Below are 16,765 nucleotides of genomic sequence, written 5' to 3'. Positions count from 1 at the left end.
ATTTATGCATGTAAAAAAGCGAGAGTTTGGCCACCTGTACATGAAGGGGGTCAGATTCCGCAGCAGAACATGACCGTGCCCAGCATCTGCACATGCCTGGTCTTTTCTGTTTTCATCTGTACTGAGGATGGATCACATGGCTCGCCGTCAGACATGCACCGTACAGAATTTTTTTTCTTGAAAAAGTTTTTCCCCACGCCGTTGCCATGCGATGATGCGGGATCCACAACCTGTCCACAATGTAAATTGCAGACGGGCTGCAGGTTGGACGGATCCATTTCAATGGAAGCGGTCTGTGCGTACACTGCATGAAAATAGAGTATGCTGCAATTTTTCCTCCGCTCGCGGAAACTGCAATTTGTTTCCGCGAGTGTGCAGGAAAAAGCGTTTTTTCATAGCATGGTATGGACGGCATTTGGTGCTGACGCCGACCGCAGATTCTGCAATGCAAATGTATTCATGTGCAGCCGGCTAACAGTATAGGCCCATAAGTGACTCCCTTCTAAAGTCCTTTAATCTAGAATTCACAAAATTCCAAGTCACACTTAAGCCAGTGCACTTTAGATCACAACACACTTGCCCACTCCCACACTAGCTTTTTGTTTGCTTATAAATCTCTTAAGGTACCCTTACACAGGCTGATAGATTCACCGCCCCCCCCCCCCCCCCCCCAAAAAAAAAAATATCTGAAAGGCGCAATTCTGAGCAACTGTCAGCTCGTGTACACACGGCCCCCAACAGGGCACCGAGTGAGAAGTCACTCAATAGTTGCTAATCATTATGTTTCAGCTGAAACGGAACTACTGAGCAACTTCTCAGTATAATTAGGAGTCACTCAGTCTTTGAGCGAGTGCCTGTTTGCAGTGAAGCGAGGCGGAAGGTCGGAAGAGATCTCTGGCCCACTCCGCCTCCATTCTCTGAGCAACTATCGCGCCTCTGTGAAACCTCTTATGTACCTGACAGTCATATCGTGCAACGGTACCTTTAGCTGCATTTACTCCTGCAAATGAATCCTCCATTTGGACATCACCTAAGGGATAACCAGTACTGGTGCAATATGTATGAGTGGAGAAATGGGTTGGCTGGCCTGACTTACAGGCTACACCCAGGTCACACCCACCTTGCAGCCGGTGAGTGGCGGCATGGGAGCAGGGTTGGGAGCGAGGGCAGCAACAGTGACAGCGGGGTTGGGGGCAGAGGGCAGTGACAGTGGGGTTGGGAGTGGAGCCATGCACAGTGATAGCACAGTTGGTAGCGGAGGGCAGCAAGGAGAGCTGTCAAGGGGATGGACACTACATGTTTCTCTGGGGAGGTGTGTCTGTGGCACCCAATCCGCAGCTATGGCGAACACCTGGCGTTCCTTGTACGTCAGGCCGCCATCCCAAGTCTCCACCCATACATCCGGTGGAGACATATTGCATCAGTATTGAGATAACCGGACCCAATCAGAACCTACCTGAAGCTGCGATTATGTGCACAATAAATGCATTCAATCACTTTTTTTCAGATGGATACAGGCGATGGCCTCCTAAACTCCATCAGGTGTTGCTAGTCGTCTGTCTCTGTTTTAGGGGGCACTTTACAGAGTGCTGCAAACACTACACCATGGGCAATTTTAGATTTTAAATTATTTTAAATTAGTTTGCACGGGTAATTAGCATTAGATAAAGTGGTGCAAATAGAATGAAGGGGAGCCCATAGCAAAGATCAAAGTTCCCGACACCAAAAAAGTAAAGGGGGGGAAGGGATTACCATGTAGGACATAAAGACTAATGTTTGTTTCCCTCTTTATGAACTTTTAATAGCTCTTAGACCAATTTTCTATCTCTTTGTTTGATAACAATGAAGTTCCTCTGGAGGCAGAAATACTACAGAGGTTCTCAGAACCCAATAGTAGAGGGCAGAGGTGCAGAAAAGGCTGGGTCCTGTCTCGAAGGCCCTATTCTGTAGAAACTGTATGGGCTGCCTCTATAGTATGTGTACCCTTGAGTAGATAGGGAGCATCTTTTACATCATGGGAGATTATATACACATATATATATATATATATATATATATATATATATATATATATATATATATATATAGATACATTTTTTCTTCAATTCCACTTTCTTTATGTGCTTGGCCTATACATTTTTATCCTACGACATTACAGAGACATATTTTGCCATGCAGTCAAAGCTACTAGAAGTACAGTGGTCTACCAACCTGCCTCTAGATATGATATATTCAAGTTATGATGGCCTTTGCTTAGCAATCCTAACTTAAACGAACATTTGACTTACCCCTGAATGGTTACCCCCGATCTGCGATACAAACCAGTCGTGTGCATGTTCGGACTACTAGCCATAAACCTACTGGCTGGCTCAATCCATGGCATTTTTGCAACAAATAGAGCATTCTATGGATCTGAGAATCTTCCTTATGACTGTATGCAACTACAGATTTTCCCACTGTAAGTCAATGGGCTCCTAAAACCCCATTCACTTACATTGTTATGGAAGTTTGGCTCCCATTCTACAGCAATTCCCCTGTGCGTGAAGTCATCTCTACTTTTTTTTGGGAGGGGAGCGGATGAAATTTCAGAGCCAGTTTCTGGTTCATAGAGGATATCTAGTACTCAAGTGACGCACTACATTAACCTGCCAACTATTTTCTTTTCTTTTGTAAGAAGGAGCATTAGTTGCCTTACTAAAACTCAGCAACGCATTGCGTGTTTAACATATTTATATCACGGTACAGAAATTGTATTCCACACAACAAATATGTCAACGCTTTTATTCTTTGTTTATTATAAAACCCAAAAATGATTGAAAAGAAGTTCCAGAGCCTCGGGAACCATTTGGCAGTTTTATTTAGAGTTATGGTTTCTGCATACAACATTAGCAACATAGGCTGCCTGTCCACTGGCGTTGAGCTAGAACACTGCAGATGGCCGCCACAGGCGAATACTAAAGACACCGCGACTTTCTGCAATGAACCCATCAGGTTCATCAGGAGAATGGTGGCAAGCCACGATTTTTAGACGCGAGCGGGAAATCACTATGAATTTCCCACTCGTCTACATTGGGTTGTAATTTCCATGGTTATCCTATGGAAAGCATTTCATGCGTGATCCACATGCGATTTATCACCACAGATCACGCTATGAAAGATATTGACAGCCAGCCTTACAGTGGTCAACCCAGACACAAAATTGAAGGGTTCAGTGGTTTCTAAACCCATGTAAAAAAAAAAAAAAAAAAAAAAAAAAAAAAAGGAAAAATTTGGAAGGACTTAGTCATTCATTCATTTCAGCTTTGGGATGATAGGTCGCCTCTTACGACCTTCAGATTTCAAATATTCAACGAGCTTTGGTCTTTTTAGCACCCGGTCAACATAGCCTGACAGTAGTGGGTAAGTAGACAAGCTTGTTGGGCAGAGGTCAAGGATGCATTGTAGAGCGTCTAGGAAATCGTAGTCCGCATATGTGATCTGTGTCAAAAAAAAATTAAAGTTTCAATATACTCTATTGTGGATAATGTACATGTATGTTGGTAATACGGCACACTTACCTTATCCCCCACAAGGAACTTCGTTCCATTGGAATTATTGGAAAGGATTTTTTCAAAATAACCTAGCTGAGTTGCCAGTTCTTCCAGAAACTTTTCCTTGTTTGCTTCCTGAAAGACATGAAAGGTGGTTTGCAGGTTGTTACCTAAAAGTAGTGACATAATACAACCCGATTCCAAAAAAAGTTTGGACGCTGTGTGAAAAGGTAAAGAAAAATTAATGTAATGATTTGGAAGTCTCATAACCATATTGTGTTCACAACAGAACACAAATCAGAAGGGGAAAGGGAGGCATTTTTTCTCTTAAAAATTTAACTTACCATATATACTCGAGTATAAGCCTAGTTTTTCAGCACATTTTTAATGCTGAAAAAAGCCCCCCTCGGCTTATACTCAAGTGAGGTAAAAAAAATACAAAAAACCCCAAAACACAATACTCACCTCCCAGCCGGCGTCTGTGTCCACGGCATGATGGTCTCCCCAGCCGTGCGGCGAGCTGCTTGAGAATTCTCCCCGCTGTCATCTCCTTGCTCAGCTTTGAGCTCCCACGCCGTCAGCTCTGTGTAAGTAAGCGCTGTGATTGGATTGAGTGCCAACCAATCACAGCTGGCACTCGATCAATCACAGCCATTCAGTGAATGACATCACTAAATGGCTGTGATTGGTTTATCGAGCGCCGGCTGTGATTGGCTGGCACTCGATCAAATCACAGTGCTTACTTACACAGTGCTGATGGCAGGGGAATTGAAAACTGCAGGGAGAGGAGAGCGGGAAGAAGTCCGAAGCAGCTTGCGGCACCGCCGGTGAGACCATCTAACCATGGACACAGACGCCAGCTGGGGGGTGAGTACTGCATTTTTTCTTTACCTAGTATATACTCGAGTATAGCTCGGCTTATACTTGAGTCAATAAGTTTTACTATTTTTTTCTGGTAAAACCTATTGACTCAGCTTATACTCGGGTCGGCTAATACTCGAGTATATACGGTATTTAGAAATTGTTGGCCGCAACACATCTCAAAAGAGTTGTGACAGGGTTAGCAATAGACTAGAAAAGTAAAATTGCATTAAAGAAAATCAGCTGGAAAGTCAATTTTCTACCAAGTCACATGACTGTATATATATTTTTAAAAAAAGGCAGTCTCTGAGAAGCAACAAGGGTCAAAGGTTCACCAATCCCTGAAAAACTGCATCTAAAAATTGTGGAACAGTTTGAGGACATTGTTGAACATAAAATTGTGAAGACTTTGAATATTCCATCTACAGTACATAATATCAAAGGATTAAGAGAATCTGGAGAAATTCGTGTGCACAGGGCCTAGGGTCAACATTGGATGCTCGAGATCTACGGGCCCTCAGGCAGCACTGCATTATATACAGGCATGATTCTGTAATGTAAATCATTACATGGGCTGAGGAATACTTCCAGAAATCATTGTCTGAACGCAGTTCGCTGTGCAATCCAGATTTCCTAATCTACAGTAATAGAGGTCAATGTGGGTGAAACTGCAACTCTGCAGTAGCCATAACCCGCTGGTTGCAGGATGTCCAGTGAAGTTGAATTTCTTTCTCTCTGTGGGATGCGGTCATGGTTACTTGCGAGTAATAACCAAATACACATTGGCTTCTATTACTGTAGATTAAAAATTGTAGAGCTACACTGTGATCCTTAGTCACATGGCCCTCGAATAAAGCACAAATACTCAACAGCACAATCCAAACACCTCAGTGGTGGGGCAATGGTGTAAACCACACAGGACCAGAATCCATGGATCCAAAATGTAGACCATCAAGCAGATGGGGCAGCCTATGACTCTAGTCGCAGCCCTAGTCTAAAGGGGTTGTTTAGCCATGACAACTCCTTATCAGTTTAAAGTAAGACCAATGATCAGCGGATCACTACAGATCCAGCTTCAAAAACCCCTTGGTGAAACCCTCCAATGAAATTACTTGTCACATGGCAACCATTCAAATGAATAGCCAACTGCAAGAGGGAAGAGTCATTCTTGAGGGTCCAAACACATTAGATAAGCTTTGGTAAAATCGACCAGCAATCTAAAAAGCATGGGGTGATGTCAACTCTTCCCTGATAGCAGATGTTGGGGAAAGAAAATATGAGTAATCCTTTGTCCGTGGAGATTTTTGTATCTAGCAAATGCTCATCTCCATCCCCTTATTGAATGGACGTGTCATGCTTGGCCAACAAGCATTCGGCCTACACCCATCTTAAATGCATAGCACCATTTCTTTGCAATTCTCTGCTCTTGAGCAATGAACCCCTTTTATAATGTCCATAGTCTCTAAAGGGCATATTAAGAGGGGTTGTCTTCATGAGGTTTCGGTGTATTATAGGTACATTTTAGCATACATCCATCGACTTTCCATCGTTGTCATTATAGGAGAGTCTATAATCAATATAATACACACTGAATATTCATTTTGGTAAAAGGGGAACGTTTGCTACAATGTTAGCCAGCTGAACACTGGGTTATTGCTCTCAGTAAGGCCATTTTTTACGCAATTGAGAAAAATCACACGATGTGTGTTGTGAAATGCACAAATCTCGCATAGATATGAACCCCATTCTTTTGAATGGAGTCATATACACAAGCCTCTCACCAGCCAAGCCAGAAACCTACTGCACACCGGTGAGGGGCAAAAACACCCCAAAACAGCTGTCTGTGTGGTATTCTGGCTTGTTTCCCCATGCACAATCATTGTTATAAAGGGTCGGACATTGATTTGTAGGAATGCTGTCATCCAATAGGTGGCGTTGCAGAGGTAAAAACCATTTGTGGCATGCTCTCTAACTTTTCACGTTCCTTGGATTGCCCATGGATTTCACTGGCAGCTTTAATGCTTCACATGGCTCACATGCTGTGTGATTTACAATGACCGTTCAATGTGAGGCTCCAATCCACTTTGATGGTTAGGTTTTGACCAATACCCAACGCCTTAGCACACGTAGTGCTGCAAATAACTTCTCAAGTACTGCCATACAAAGGCATTGCTTCACTAGGAGTACCCTAAACCACCATAGTAAAAACACTAGATAGCTGTTAAGGTATGATATGGGCCCATAGCAGGCTCCGTAATATTGCCATGACGTTTCATCATACATACCTTATCCCAGAAGATAAACTTGTAGTATTTCAGTCTCAGATCCTCCACACCATCATTCATCATCTCAATGATTGCCATTTCCTTATCATTGCTGCCGCCGAGACCTGTAAGACACAAGATATATACTTACTGGGTACATTTGGAAGAATGCATTCCATATGACTGAATGAATGGTCTAGAACCATATATATCACTCAGCTCTATTCACACTGGAAGGTTTGTGGCATTCTCTAAGTTGAAGTCAAGAATAGTGTAATCTAGCATTACAAGACCAGAATCCCAATGGGTGCCCTAACAATCAGTGGGGTCCACAGGGGATTTATTAAATCCATTGTAGCAGTCATGGCACCATCATAAATTGAAGCCATACTACTAATTTGAGCAGACCTTTAAAAAGGGACAGAATAGGCTGCAAAAAGCACCACAAGCCGCAGGTATTTGAGGTAGTTTTTCATGCAGTTTTTTGAACCCAAGTCAGAAGTGGATATAAAAATATGGGAAATATAAAAAAAGGAAGGACTTCTATTTCTCCTTCCTGCTAGATCCACTTCTGGCTTTGGGCAACTATCTGCTGTAAAAAAAAAAAAGAAAAAATAAGGGGGGGGGGGGGTCAAAAATTTGTGTGTGAAACCAACCTGAGGCCTCCTTCACATTGGCGAGAATATCATGCGATATTTGTGCATTGCGAGACTCACAAATATGAACTCTCTTGCTTTCAATAGTTTGAAACACATGAGCGATGTTTTCCCGCATGGCACCTCAGCGTGATTCTATGCAGGAAACAAATTGCAGCATGTTCCATCCAACTGCGATCTCGTATAGCAGCACCCATTGCTTTCAATGGGGCTGGCGGCAGCACCGCCCATCTCACTAAAAGTAATGGGAGAACTCTGCGATCCTCTGCCATGGCTGTGACAGCTGCGGGGGATTTCCTTCATGCCTGGAGTGATGCGAGGCGGTTTTCACATAAAAGCTCCTCACATCCACGGGGCTTTCATATGGATGGCGAGGGCGATATCGGCCCACGATTCATGTTGCCTTCGCCAATGTGAAGGAGCCTTTCCGCCGCTTTCAGAGAAACGCATTTTTAGGCTGCATAGAGTCCGTATTATGAAGCTAATTTAAATCTATGTATCCATTTACAGCTGCAATCAAAAGGATTCAACACCCATTGCAAATTAGCTTTATTTGCCAAATTTACAAACTTTCAGCTGTTTGCAACAATTTAAATATCTCAACACAACTTCAGGCCGTATGCACAAGGCTGGGTCGGATTTCGACTGAGATCTCGTAGTGGAATCAGACCCAGTGTAGTGGCCCAGAGTTAGTGGGGCCCCTCCATAATGTTATATGTCTGTCTCATGCCATTTGTCTTGTCAGCGTCTTATGTGTAGTATGCATTTGGTTTATGTGTTCTGCACCTCTGCAGGATTGAATGTGTTAATGTCTGGGTTATGTCTGGAAAATGTATCATGTAACTTTTTATATATATATTATATACACACACATATACATATATTTGCAAGAATGCAAAGTGAGCTAGTCTGCTTCAGCTGGAGAGTAAGCAAAGTTAGTCAGTGAGAGCATAATGATGGCGGAACCAACACCATGGGAATGAGACACAGAATTCTGCTCCCCATCAACCCCAATCAGGGGTGGACTAAAGTAATGACTACAGTAAGCCCCCCTCCCATTACAAGAACCATCGTGGAGCCCAGATGCCATACTACCCCTTTATATAGCCACAGTGTAACAGAAGATGTGATTATCTGGATGATGTGAAATAAAAGAACACAAACTCACCATATTTGCGCCCCAGGTATCGCAGGATGGTGCAACTCTGATACAGAACAAAGTCTCCATCTTGAAAACGAGGAATTTGACCAAAGACCTGAGAAGAATCCAAAAGATCTACAATATGAGCTCTATTACATAACAGAAAGCAGAACATCCAGGAGGTCCAGGTAGACAAAACTGGAAGATCTGGCTGTCAAGAGACCACAGGGATAAAATGAACATCCTGGTGTGGGTCTTGGTGCAACAGCTATACCTGGGCATATTGCCTTCTCGCCATAACGAGAGGTTGCCGGACCCTCCCCCAACTGCAATATGCCATATATAATATTAGTGTCTTCCTATATGGAAGAGAGTACTTTGAGCCCCTCTAAGCACCAGCACCTGGATGTAACTGGAGAACGCTCCCTATTTTCTGAAAAAAAAGGAAAAACAGAAGAGATATACTGAAGTGAGATGAACTCCGATTTCGGAGCTGTTTTTTGTTGATCTAAGCGGCTCTGCCATGTCACCCACCAGTGAGCAGACTGTCCTGCTTTGGGCTCCACCACTCTTCATCTGTCTGCTATAGAACAGTCTGTTCCCATAGTCTGTGCTTGGCGGCCAAGGACCAGTGTTCTTATGTCTGTTCCTAGGTTCCAGTCTCTGCTATATTCCTGACCCAAGCCACCTTATCTGGTCCAAGTTCTGTCCCTATGGCATTTTTTGAGTATCTGTTTTCAAGAATCCTGTTTGGATTAAAGTTTTTCTTATCAAGTATCTTGCCACATTTGTCATCAGCTCCAGTTGATATTATAATGTTAGCATTTCATACATTTGGGTATCATATGTATGCAGTTAACTTGGTCCTGGTACTGTATCTATGCACAGTGCTTGATCCTGGCACCAAATTATGTATAAGGATTTGTTCTGGTGCATAGCCATAAATGGTAGTAGACGGTCTATGTGCAAGACTTGGTCCTGTTACTATTTGTCACAAATGCCTACACTAGAGTTCGCATAACGTCTTGGCATGACTGAGTTGACCAATACATAAACTACCGTGTTTCCTCGATAATAAGCCAGTTGATCTGTTTACTTTCTCTGCAGCAGTCACATGATTGTTTACCCACGTGACCACTGCGGCCAGTAGGAAGCCCCGACACCAACGACATCCAATAATCAGGCTTGGGGCTTCTACATGACCCATTTATGGGACATCACTGGGCATGTCATGGGTCAGATGCTGTGGGGCTACTGTGCCATGGTAAGTACATTGATAAAATACAATTTTGAACAGAGAAGGGTCTCTAAACATGAAGGAAAACACAACCCTTTTAAGACTGGCATAAGAAATTCCCCACCAGATAAATCCCCCCCCCCCATCCCCAAAGTCCTCGGCATCCACTGTACATTTTTTTAAAAAATTTTTAGGGTGACCAGAGCACCTCTATGGCTCAGGGGTTTTCTCACCGCATTTTTCTTCAGATCTCTTTTTCCTGCGCCCCAGTCCTCAAACGACACCTCATCCTCAGTCCATGAGAGACCTTGGTCTGCAAGCAGCAGTCGTGTTGGCTCAGCTCTCCCTGGAAAAATGCACAAGAGGGTTAAGAATATTTGTAACAGGCGCCAACAATTATCCATTTTCTGGAAATGAGACCAATAAACAAATAAGGAACAAGATTAGTCAGCCTCACGGTCAGTGCACCCGGACAGGCCCCCTAATGGGAGGCCGCCGTCATCAACAGTAAGATCGGGAGGTTATCTGTAAATTTAGGCCACTTTAACACACGTAGGATCGGCTGCAGAACTCCCGCTAGTGGCATCTCTGCCAGCGTCTACAGTACAAGCCATGTGAAAGGGAATTTCAAAAAGCGTTTTCATAGGGTGCAGATATTTTGTGCGATAAATTTTACAAAACCGCTGCGGATTCTGATGCATGTCTATTTATGCTGCAGAATTGTGCTGTGGAAGTCAACCCTAGAAATATAAGGGTTGAATTCTTTTGCTGTTACGCAAGTAAAAACACAGCCAAATCCACAGTTAGGTACAGATTTAGGCTGCCTGTACACTGGCGGATTTGCATTGCGAAATCTAGAGCGGGCGTCCACCATTTCTGCAGCAAATACCACCCACAGCATGCAATGGAAAAGTGATTATTCCTGCACACGAGTGGGAACTAATTGCGATCCCCCCCCCCTCCCAAAAAAAAAAAACAACACAGCTTGCTGTGTCTTTAAGGAGGATTCCGTGCGGACGCCTTCCATTGAAGTCAGTGGAAGCCACGTGACCCTTCCAATCGTCATTGAGGAAAGGTCAAGGGATCTGCGTCACCGCGGCAAAATCTGTACTGCGCATGAGCGGTGGCATGCCAGCCAGACCATCTGCAGTCCAGATTTGGAAGATTCCAGACAGGTATGTGGGGTCGCCGATTGGGCACAGGGTCAGATTCCTCTGGGGGATTCTGAATGCAGAATCCGACCCGGTCGTGTGCATTTGGCCTTAACGACCACGGAATCTTTGTGGAACTTTGTGTATAAAGATTCTACTAGGGATCAGCAGTGGACAAAAGAGATACAAGTGGGAGTGACAGGATGAGAACAGCACAAGAACACCAGAAGTTCAAGATGCGAGTGGCATCTGAGCAACATGTGTCTAATGTCTATATGGCCCGAGTACAATATGTGTGCAGTAGGATTCCAGCATGAGAGGGGTCCAAGTGAGTGGTGTGTGCAGAATAGCACACATGTTCCTGTCCTGCACTCCTAGTCAGGGATGCAACACAGCAGCAAGTCATGGTACGGATTTATGGGGGCATCGCGACTGGTGACCCCAACATGGTAAAAGTGGGAAGCACTGTGGCTTCTACTGTTATGTGTGTAAGAGGGTTAGTAGTACGTGTGGCTCTACGATGGTGCAGGAAATGAAGCAGACACCAGTGGCAAGTTAACCCTTTACTCCACAGGAGACACAGTTACAATAGGTTACAGTCTCTAGTGGGGCTGTCCCACTGAAGATATCGTTTATAGTTACATCCAGGCCAAAATTAAACTTTTTTTGCATTTACACTTGGAAAAAAAAAAATCTTCTTTCTCTCTCCCCAGATATTTTAGAACTAATGTTAGAAGAGCCTTTCTGTGTCTGGTCCACCATAGTAAATGTTCCAAGGGGGGGGGGTCACAGTCTGTGCAGTAATGCCGTTTCGCTCTCTTATCACTTGGCTCAGAAGCTCTTCTGATATCAGCAGAAGCTGCAGCAACTTCAGCAACAGCCGCTCACCACAGCAGGGATCCCCCCACATTCCCAGCGGAGCAGGTGTGACCTCCTTGGAACAATTACGGAGATGGACTCTGAGCAAACACAGCAGGTGGCGCCATTCTCACAACAGTCCTGGAATATTTGGAGAAAAAATATTTTTAATAAGTGTAAATAACAAAAAAATGTCTGGATCTAACTACCACATTTCTCTGAAAATAAGACCCTGTCTTATATTATTTTGGCCCCAAAAGAGGGGCTAGGTCTTATTTTCAGGGGATGTCGTATTATACTTACATAGTGAGCTCAGTCCAGGTCTCTCCTTCTGCTCTCTGGAGCTCCGAAGTGCTGAGCCGTGGCATTGATTGGCCAATTCATAAATCCCACCTCCACAACGCGATGGCTGAGATTGGTTCTTCGACTGCTGCTCAGCCATTCAATGAACCAATCACAGCCATTGCATTGGTTCTCGAGTGCTGCTTAGCCAGTCAATGCAACGCTCGATGAACCAATCAGAGCCACTGCTTCCTGGAGGCAGGGTTTATGAATCGCATAACCAAGAAGTGATCTTCTGTGGGTGGCTGAAAAAACTGCAAGATGCGTGTCGGAGCTCAGGAGAGCAGCAGCAGGGACCTGGACTGTAACTGATAGGTAATGGGACTTTTTTTTCCCTTCAAGCTTTGGCTTATTTTTGGGGTAGGGCTTATATTTCAAGCCTCCCTGAAAAATCAGGGTAGCGTTTTTTTTTTTCAGGTTAGGGCTTATTTTCAGGGAAACAGGGTAACTAGACATAAAACAGACTGCACTCCAATCCGCAATTCAGGCAGTATCTGTGATATTGAACTGGAAATCCAGGATAGTCTAGCCTTTTGGTCTGTATGTAAATAGGCATCTTTATGAAACACTTGGAGCAATAAATATCAGAATACAAATTAAATCAGGATAAGTACAATATATTCCAGAAACACAGATACCCTATCCATGGCATAAGTCACAGAGGAACAAGACTGCAATTGACAAAAACAGCCATATTATGACATCAGTAGAATAAGCGCAGGTTTGTAGAGTGTATATATAACAATTATCCACTAGGTGTCCTCAGAGGACCATAGAATATACATTATCAAACCTGACCATCTAGTTGTAGTCTGCATTATATAACTAGAGATTAGGCGGCCAAATAAGTAACACCCCAATGGGACAAATAAATGGCCATCGTAATGATGATCCGGTCTCTCCCAGACTATCATTTATCTCATAGTTTAAGGGCATCTTCACACTGGCGATAAGATTGTGCAATTTGAGTGAGTGAAAACACAGAATTAGGAAAACCGTGATTTAATGGTTTCCTTCATATTTACGATGTTTTCACTCATGCGATGTTGCGAGCAAAAAAATAAATAAATATTGTGATATGCATATATATATATATTTTTTTTTTTTTATTTCCCACGTTTCTCTATGCAGCCTCCCTTTAATCTCAGCACAAACTTACAATTTTCACACGATGCGTTTTTTAACACTAGAGCGTCCTATTGAAATAAAAGTGCTTAGTACATAAGGAGGCAAAACAAGATGAGAATACAGACCTTGACAGTCTTAACCCCTTAAGGACTGAGCACAGTAAATGTATGGCACATGATCCCAAGCTTTAATAACAGCCAATAGTTAAGAAAAAAAAAGGCTATCAGGTTACATAACACTGGAAGAGCACTATATAGTGAAGAGAAAAAGTGAAAGGGTTACTTCTGCTATTCGACCCCACGATCACATGACCGTCGGGTGCTCCCTGCCACAGCAGAGCTGCAGGGTCCTAGCATACCCAGATCAGCTGTTAGACTTTTTCCTGCCCTGTGAATTCTATATGACAACTAAACTAGCCCTTCACCTATATAGACTAAAACAAATACTTTATAACTAAAATGTTAAAAAACTGGGCTGACAGATAGACAGACATTAACGACAAGAAAAACTACTCGGCTTTGCGGAGATTACAGCCTTTAGTGAATAAGGGGACAGTAAATATCTGATGTCTCTACTAAACTGTAATGCCACAATGGTTACGATCCCCTCCCATATGATGGTCTCATGATCAGCTGTTTGAAGAGGCTGCAGTGCCCATGTGAGCGCCGCTGCCTCTTCCCAGCCATGTGATGTTAGGTTCATTGGTTACATTGCCTGACAGAAGCTCAAGTGAATAGGATTATGCAGCTATACCAGGCACAGCCGCTAGACAATGTACGATGAGGCGCATAGTAAGTACTAGAATAGCTGTGGTACACAACCAAGAGCCATGACCACTACAAACTGGTTGGTGGGGTCCCAAGCAGTGAACCCCCAACAAGCTGATATTCCATGACCATCCTGCCACCAGAGGGCTGCTTTAAATTGCTTAAAGGGGTATTCCAAGACTCAGATAATATTGACGACCTGAGGAAAAAGGAGCACTCCAAGCAGAGTTAAGGAAACCCTATCAGGGAGATTTACCAATACCCATTTCCCTCAGTGATGAGTCATGAACCCCCGCCCCCCTTTAGCCAGATCTGGTGTTAGCTTAAAAAAAAAATAAATATATCAGTTTTATCCAAAGTAGTTTTAAACCAACTTTACAAGATGTATTTCCACGTGCACAGAGAATGGAGGCTGTTTCAACGGAGTTCATTCACATTTCCGAACTTTGCACATGCATTTCAGTTGGGTGGTTTTTGGTACAACATGCTCCATTTCTCTGCACATTTGAACACCATAGAAGTCAATGAGATGGGGGCCCGAGGCTGAAGTTAGACATACAGTAGGGCTTTTTTCAGCCTAAAGCCACTCTCACACTGGGTCGGCAGAATGCTGTAGTTTTCCAGCCGTTTTTAGACGCAGGTTACTGCATCCGGCAACACTTAAAGCATCCATTCATGCTGATGAGGTGCGTTAAAAAGCAGAAAAATAGGACAGTGCTGAAAAATCACGACGTTAGAAAACGCCGCATTCGAGCGCATGTCTGTGAGCCCCCATTAAAATCAATGACAGCGTTATACTGCCGCATCCAAAAACGCAAAAAAAAAAAAAAAAAGCGTGCAAGAGGCCTAACTGTATACAGATATACATACACACCATGCAATAAGCATCTCAATCAGCGCACTTTTGTTTGCCACACAGAAATGAGCACAAAAAGTACAGCAAGATACATCAATGCAAAGAAAATAAAAATAAATCAATTCCACAAAATCAGTAAGCTCAGACGCGTGTAAATACACATATGCTTGTGCGAGGGCTCCTTCACACTGGCGGTCACAATTTTGACACAAGGGGGGGAAAAAAAAAGGAAAAAAATTAAATCGCAGTTGCGATAAAAGGAAGGCTCCCAAGGGAAAATATGGGAGATTCATCGCAAAACGTAGAAAGATAAGACATGCTGTGATTTTTTCCCCCACTCCACATCACATGAGTGAAAACATCACAAATTGGGATTAAACCTTTGAAAATCATTGGTTTCATAATGCTGCGTTTTCACTCACTCATTCTCGCATCTCTCTCAAAAAAAAAAATTCTTGCAAGTGTGAAGGCAGCCTGAAGGGGCCTCATTGGGGCTCTTGCAAGCAGTACAACCAGGAATGAGACTCTCAGACAAGAAGCAGAGACCAAGAGTTGTAGACTGCAAATATTTACCTCTTATGGGGAAGTAAGTCAGGGTGTATCCAGGCACTGCAAGAAAGTAAGGGTTAATGCATGTTACTTGTAGCAATAGACATCCACTGACAGAGGAGCAGATTATTAGAGCAACACTTTATACAGAATCACTAATACGTTTTAGGAGGACCAGTATACTCCTTAAAGGGAACAGCTTATCACATGTGATCTATCTATCAGCACCAAAGTCAATATCTTCCATCTGTAATGAATCACAGTAACACTAGAGTAAGCTGTAGTTACTTGTATCAGCGGAGTCTCCGGCTGCTCTGTGTAGACTGCGGCCACACCTCCCAGCCACATGGATATATAGCGGAGCAGCTTCCTGCTGAGTCATGGTGATGCAACACTCCAGCAGTGGCAACTATCCAGCAGTATGATATGCTATGCAGAAGACTTATTACCCCGACACATGGAGCTCTCCTGCTTGTCTTTCATGGATGTTGGATGTACAATTTTAAGTTTTGCTAAATGAAACATAAGTTTGTCCTACTGGACTGTTTCCACAAGTGAAGTTTGTCTGCTGTTGCTTCCCTGCTGGTGGGGTTGGGTCTCTGCATGGAGGGGAGGAGGACACTTTGGAATCTAGGAGCTGGTACATTCTGAGACTTGTTGCAGAGTAGCTTTCCTCCAGTCTGATACAATGTTGTCCAGTTGTATCTCGGGATGTTACACTTTTATGACATCAATAATAAGACTATTATAGGAGTGATAGGCCGCCTGCAGACGGGCGGAAATTCCGCAGCGGGATTTCCCATGGAATTTCCACCCTTGGAAGCTGCCTTAGGATTGTGTTAACAAACGCAATCCTAGGCAGACGGCCGCGGTTTGTACGCGCAAAATTTTGCAAGGCAAACAAACTGCAGCATGTTCTATTTCTGCGCGGGGCTCGCAGAACCCCGTGCAAAAACGTCACTCATCGGCTACCGGCTCCGCTCTGCACATGAAAGAGCCGGAGCTGCGGGGGGGGGGGGGGGGGGGGAGGGGTGAGTACACGCTGCTCTCTGCAGGGGCTCAGATCGGGTCCCGCTGCGAGAATTCTCCCAGCCGGATCTGACCCGGCAGCCATAAGCAGTCAACTGCGCTATTCTCTACTCCAATTATAAAGGAATTGATGGGAAACTGATCAAATTTGCTGATGACACAAAGCTAGGAGGGCTAGCTAACACTAGGGAAGAGAGAGAGAGAGTATTCAAAAAGATCTAGAAAAACTAGAACAGTGGGCAGCGACTAACAGAATGGTATTTAACAAGGAGAAATGGAAAGTCGTACATCTGGGCAAAAAAAAATGAAAAAAAGCACATACAGAATGGGAGGAATTAGGCTAAGCAGCAGTGCATGTGAAAAAGACTTGGGTATACTAATAGATCATAGACTGAA

At 43.7% G+C, this 16,765-nt stretch overlaps 1 protein-coding gene across 1 annotated transcript; it reads right to left on the bottom strand.

Annotated features, from left to right (window-relative positions):
• Nucleotides 1-2,839: 2,839 nt before the first annotated feature.
• Nucleotides 2,840-15,737, bottom strand: LOC136588341 (glutathione S-transferase P 2-like). Its single transcript, XM_066587470.1, has 7 exons — nt 15,629-15,737; nt 15,365-15,400; nt 9,923-10,035; nt 8,480-8,567; nt 6,677-6,780; nt 3,558-3,665; nt 2,840-3,477 (listed from the first exon to the last, which is right to left on the bottom strand). Exons 1-7 carry the CDS (start codon nt 15,720-15,722, stop codon nt 3,292-3,294), a joined length of 729 nt encoding a protein of 242 aa, XP_066443567.1. The 5' UTR covers nt 15,723-15,737; the 3' UTR covers nt 2,840-3,291.
• Nucleotides 15,738-16,765: the final 1,028 nt, after the last annotated feature.

Source organism: Eleutherodactylus coqui, chromosome 13, assembly GCF_035609145.1.
Source record: "Eleutherodactylus coqui strain aEleCoq1 chromosome 13, aEleCoq1.hap1, whole genome shotgun sequence".
In the NCBI taxonomy this organism is placed as follows: Eukaryota; Metazoa; Chordata; class Amphibia; order Anura; family Eleutherodactylidae; genus Eleutherodactylus; species Eleutherodactylus coqui.
This window is presented reverse-complemented; position numbering and strand designations above follow the sequence as displayed.

Bases quoted from the DNA above. Each gene is read 5' to 3' on its own strand.
- LOC136588341 (XM_066587470.1), bottom strand. From the start codon at position 15,722: ATGACTCAGCAGGAAGCTGCTCCGCTATATATCCATGTGGCTGGGAGG. The intron at 15,401-15,628 runs GTAACTACAGCT...ACTTTCTTGCAG, and splicing joins CGGAGACTCCGCTGATACAA to TGCCTGGATACACCCTGACT. The intron at 3,666-6,676 runs GTATGTATGATG...CATGTCTTTCAG, and splicing joins AGTTTATCTTCTGGGATAAG to GAAGCAAACAAGGAAAAGTT.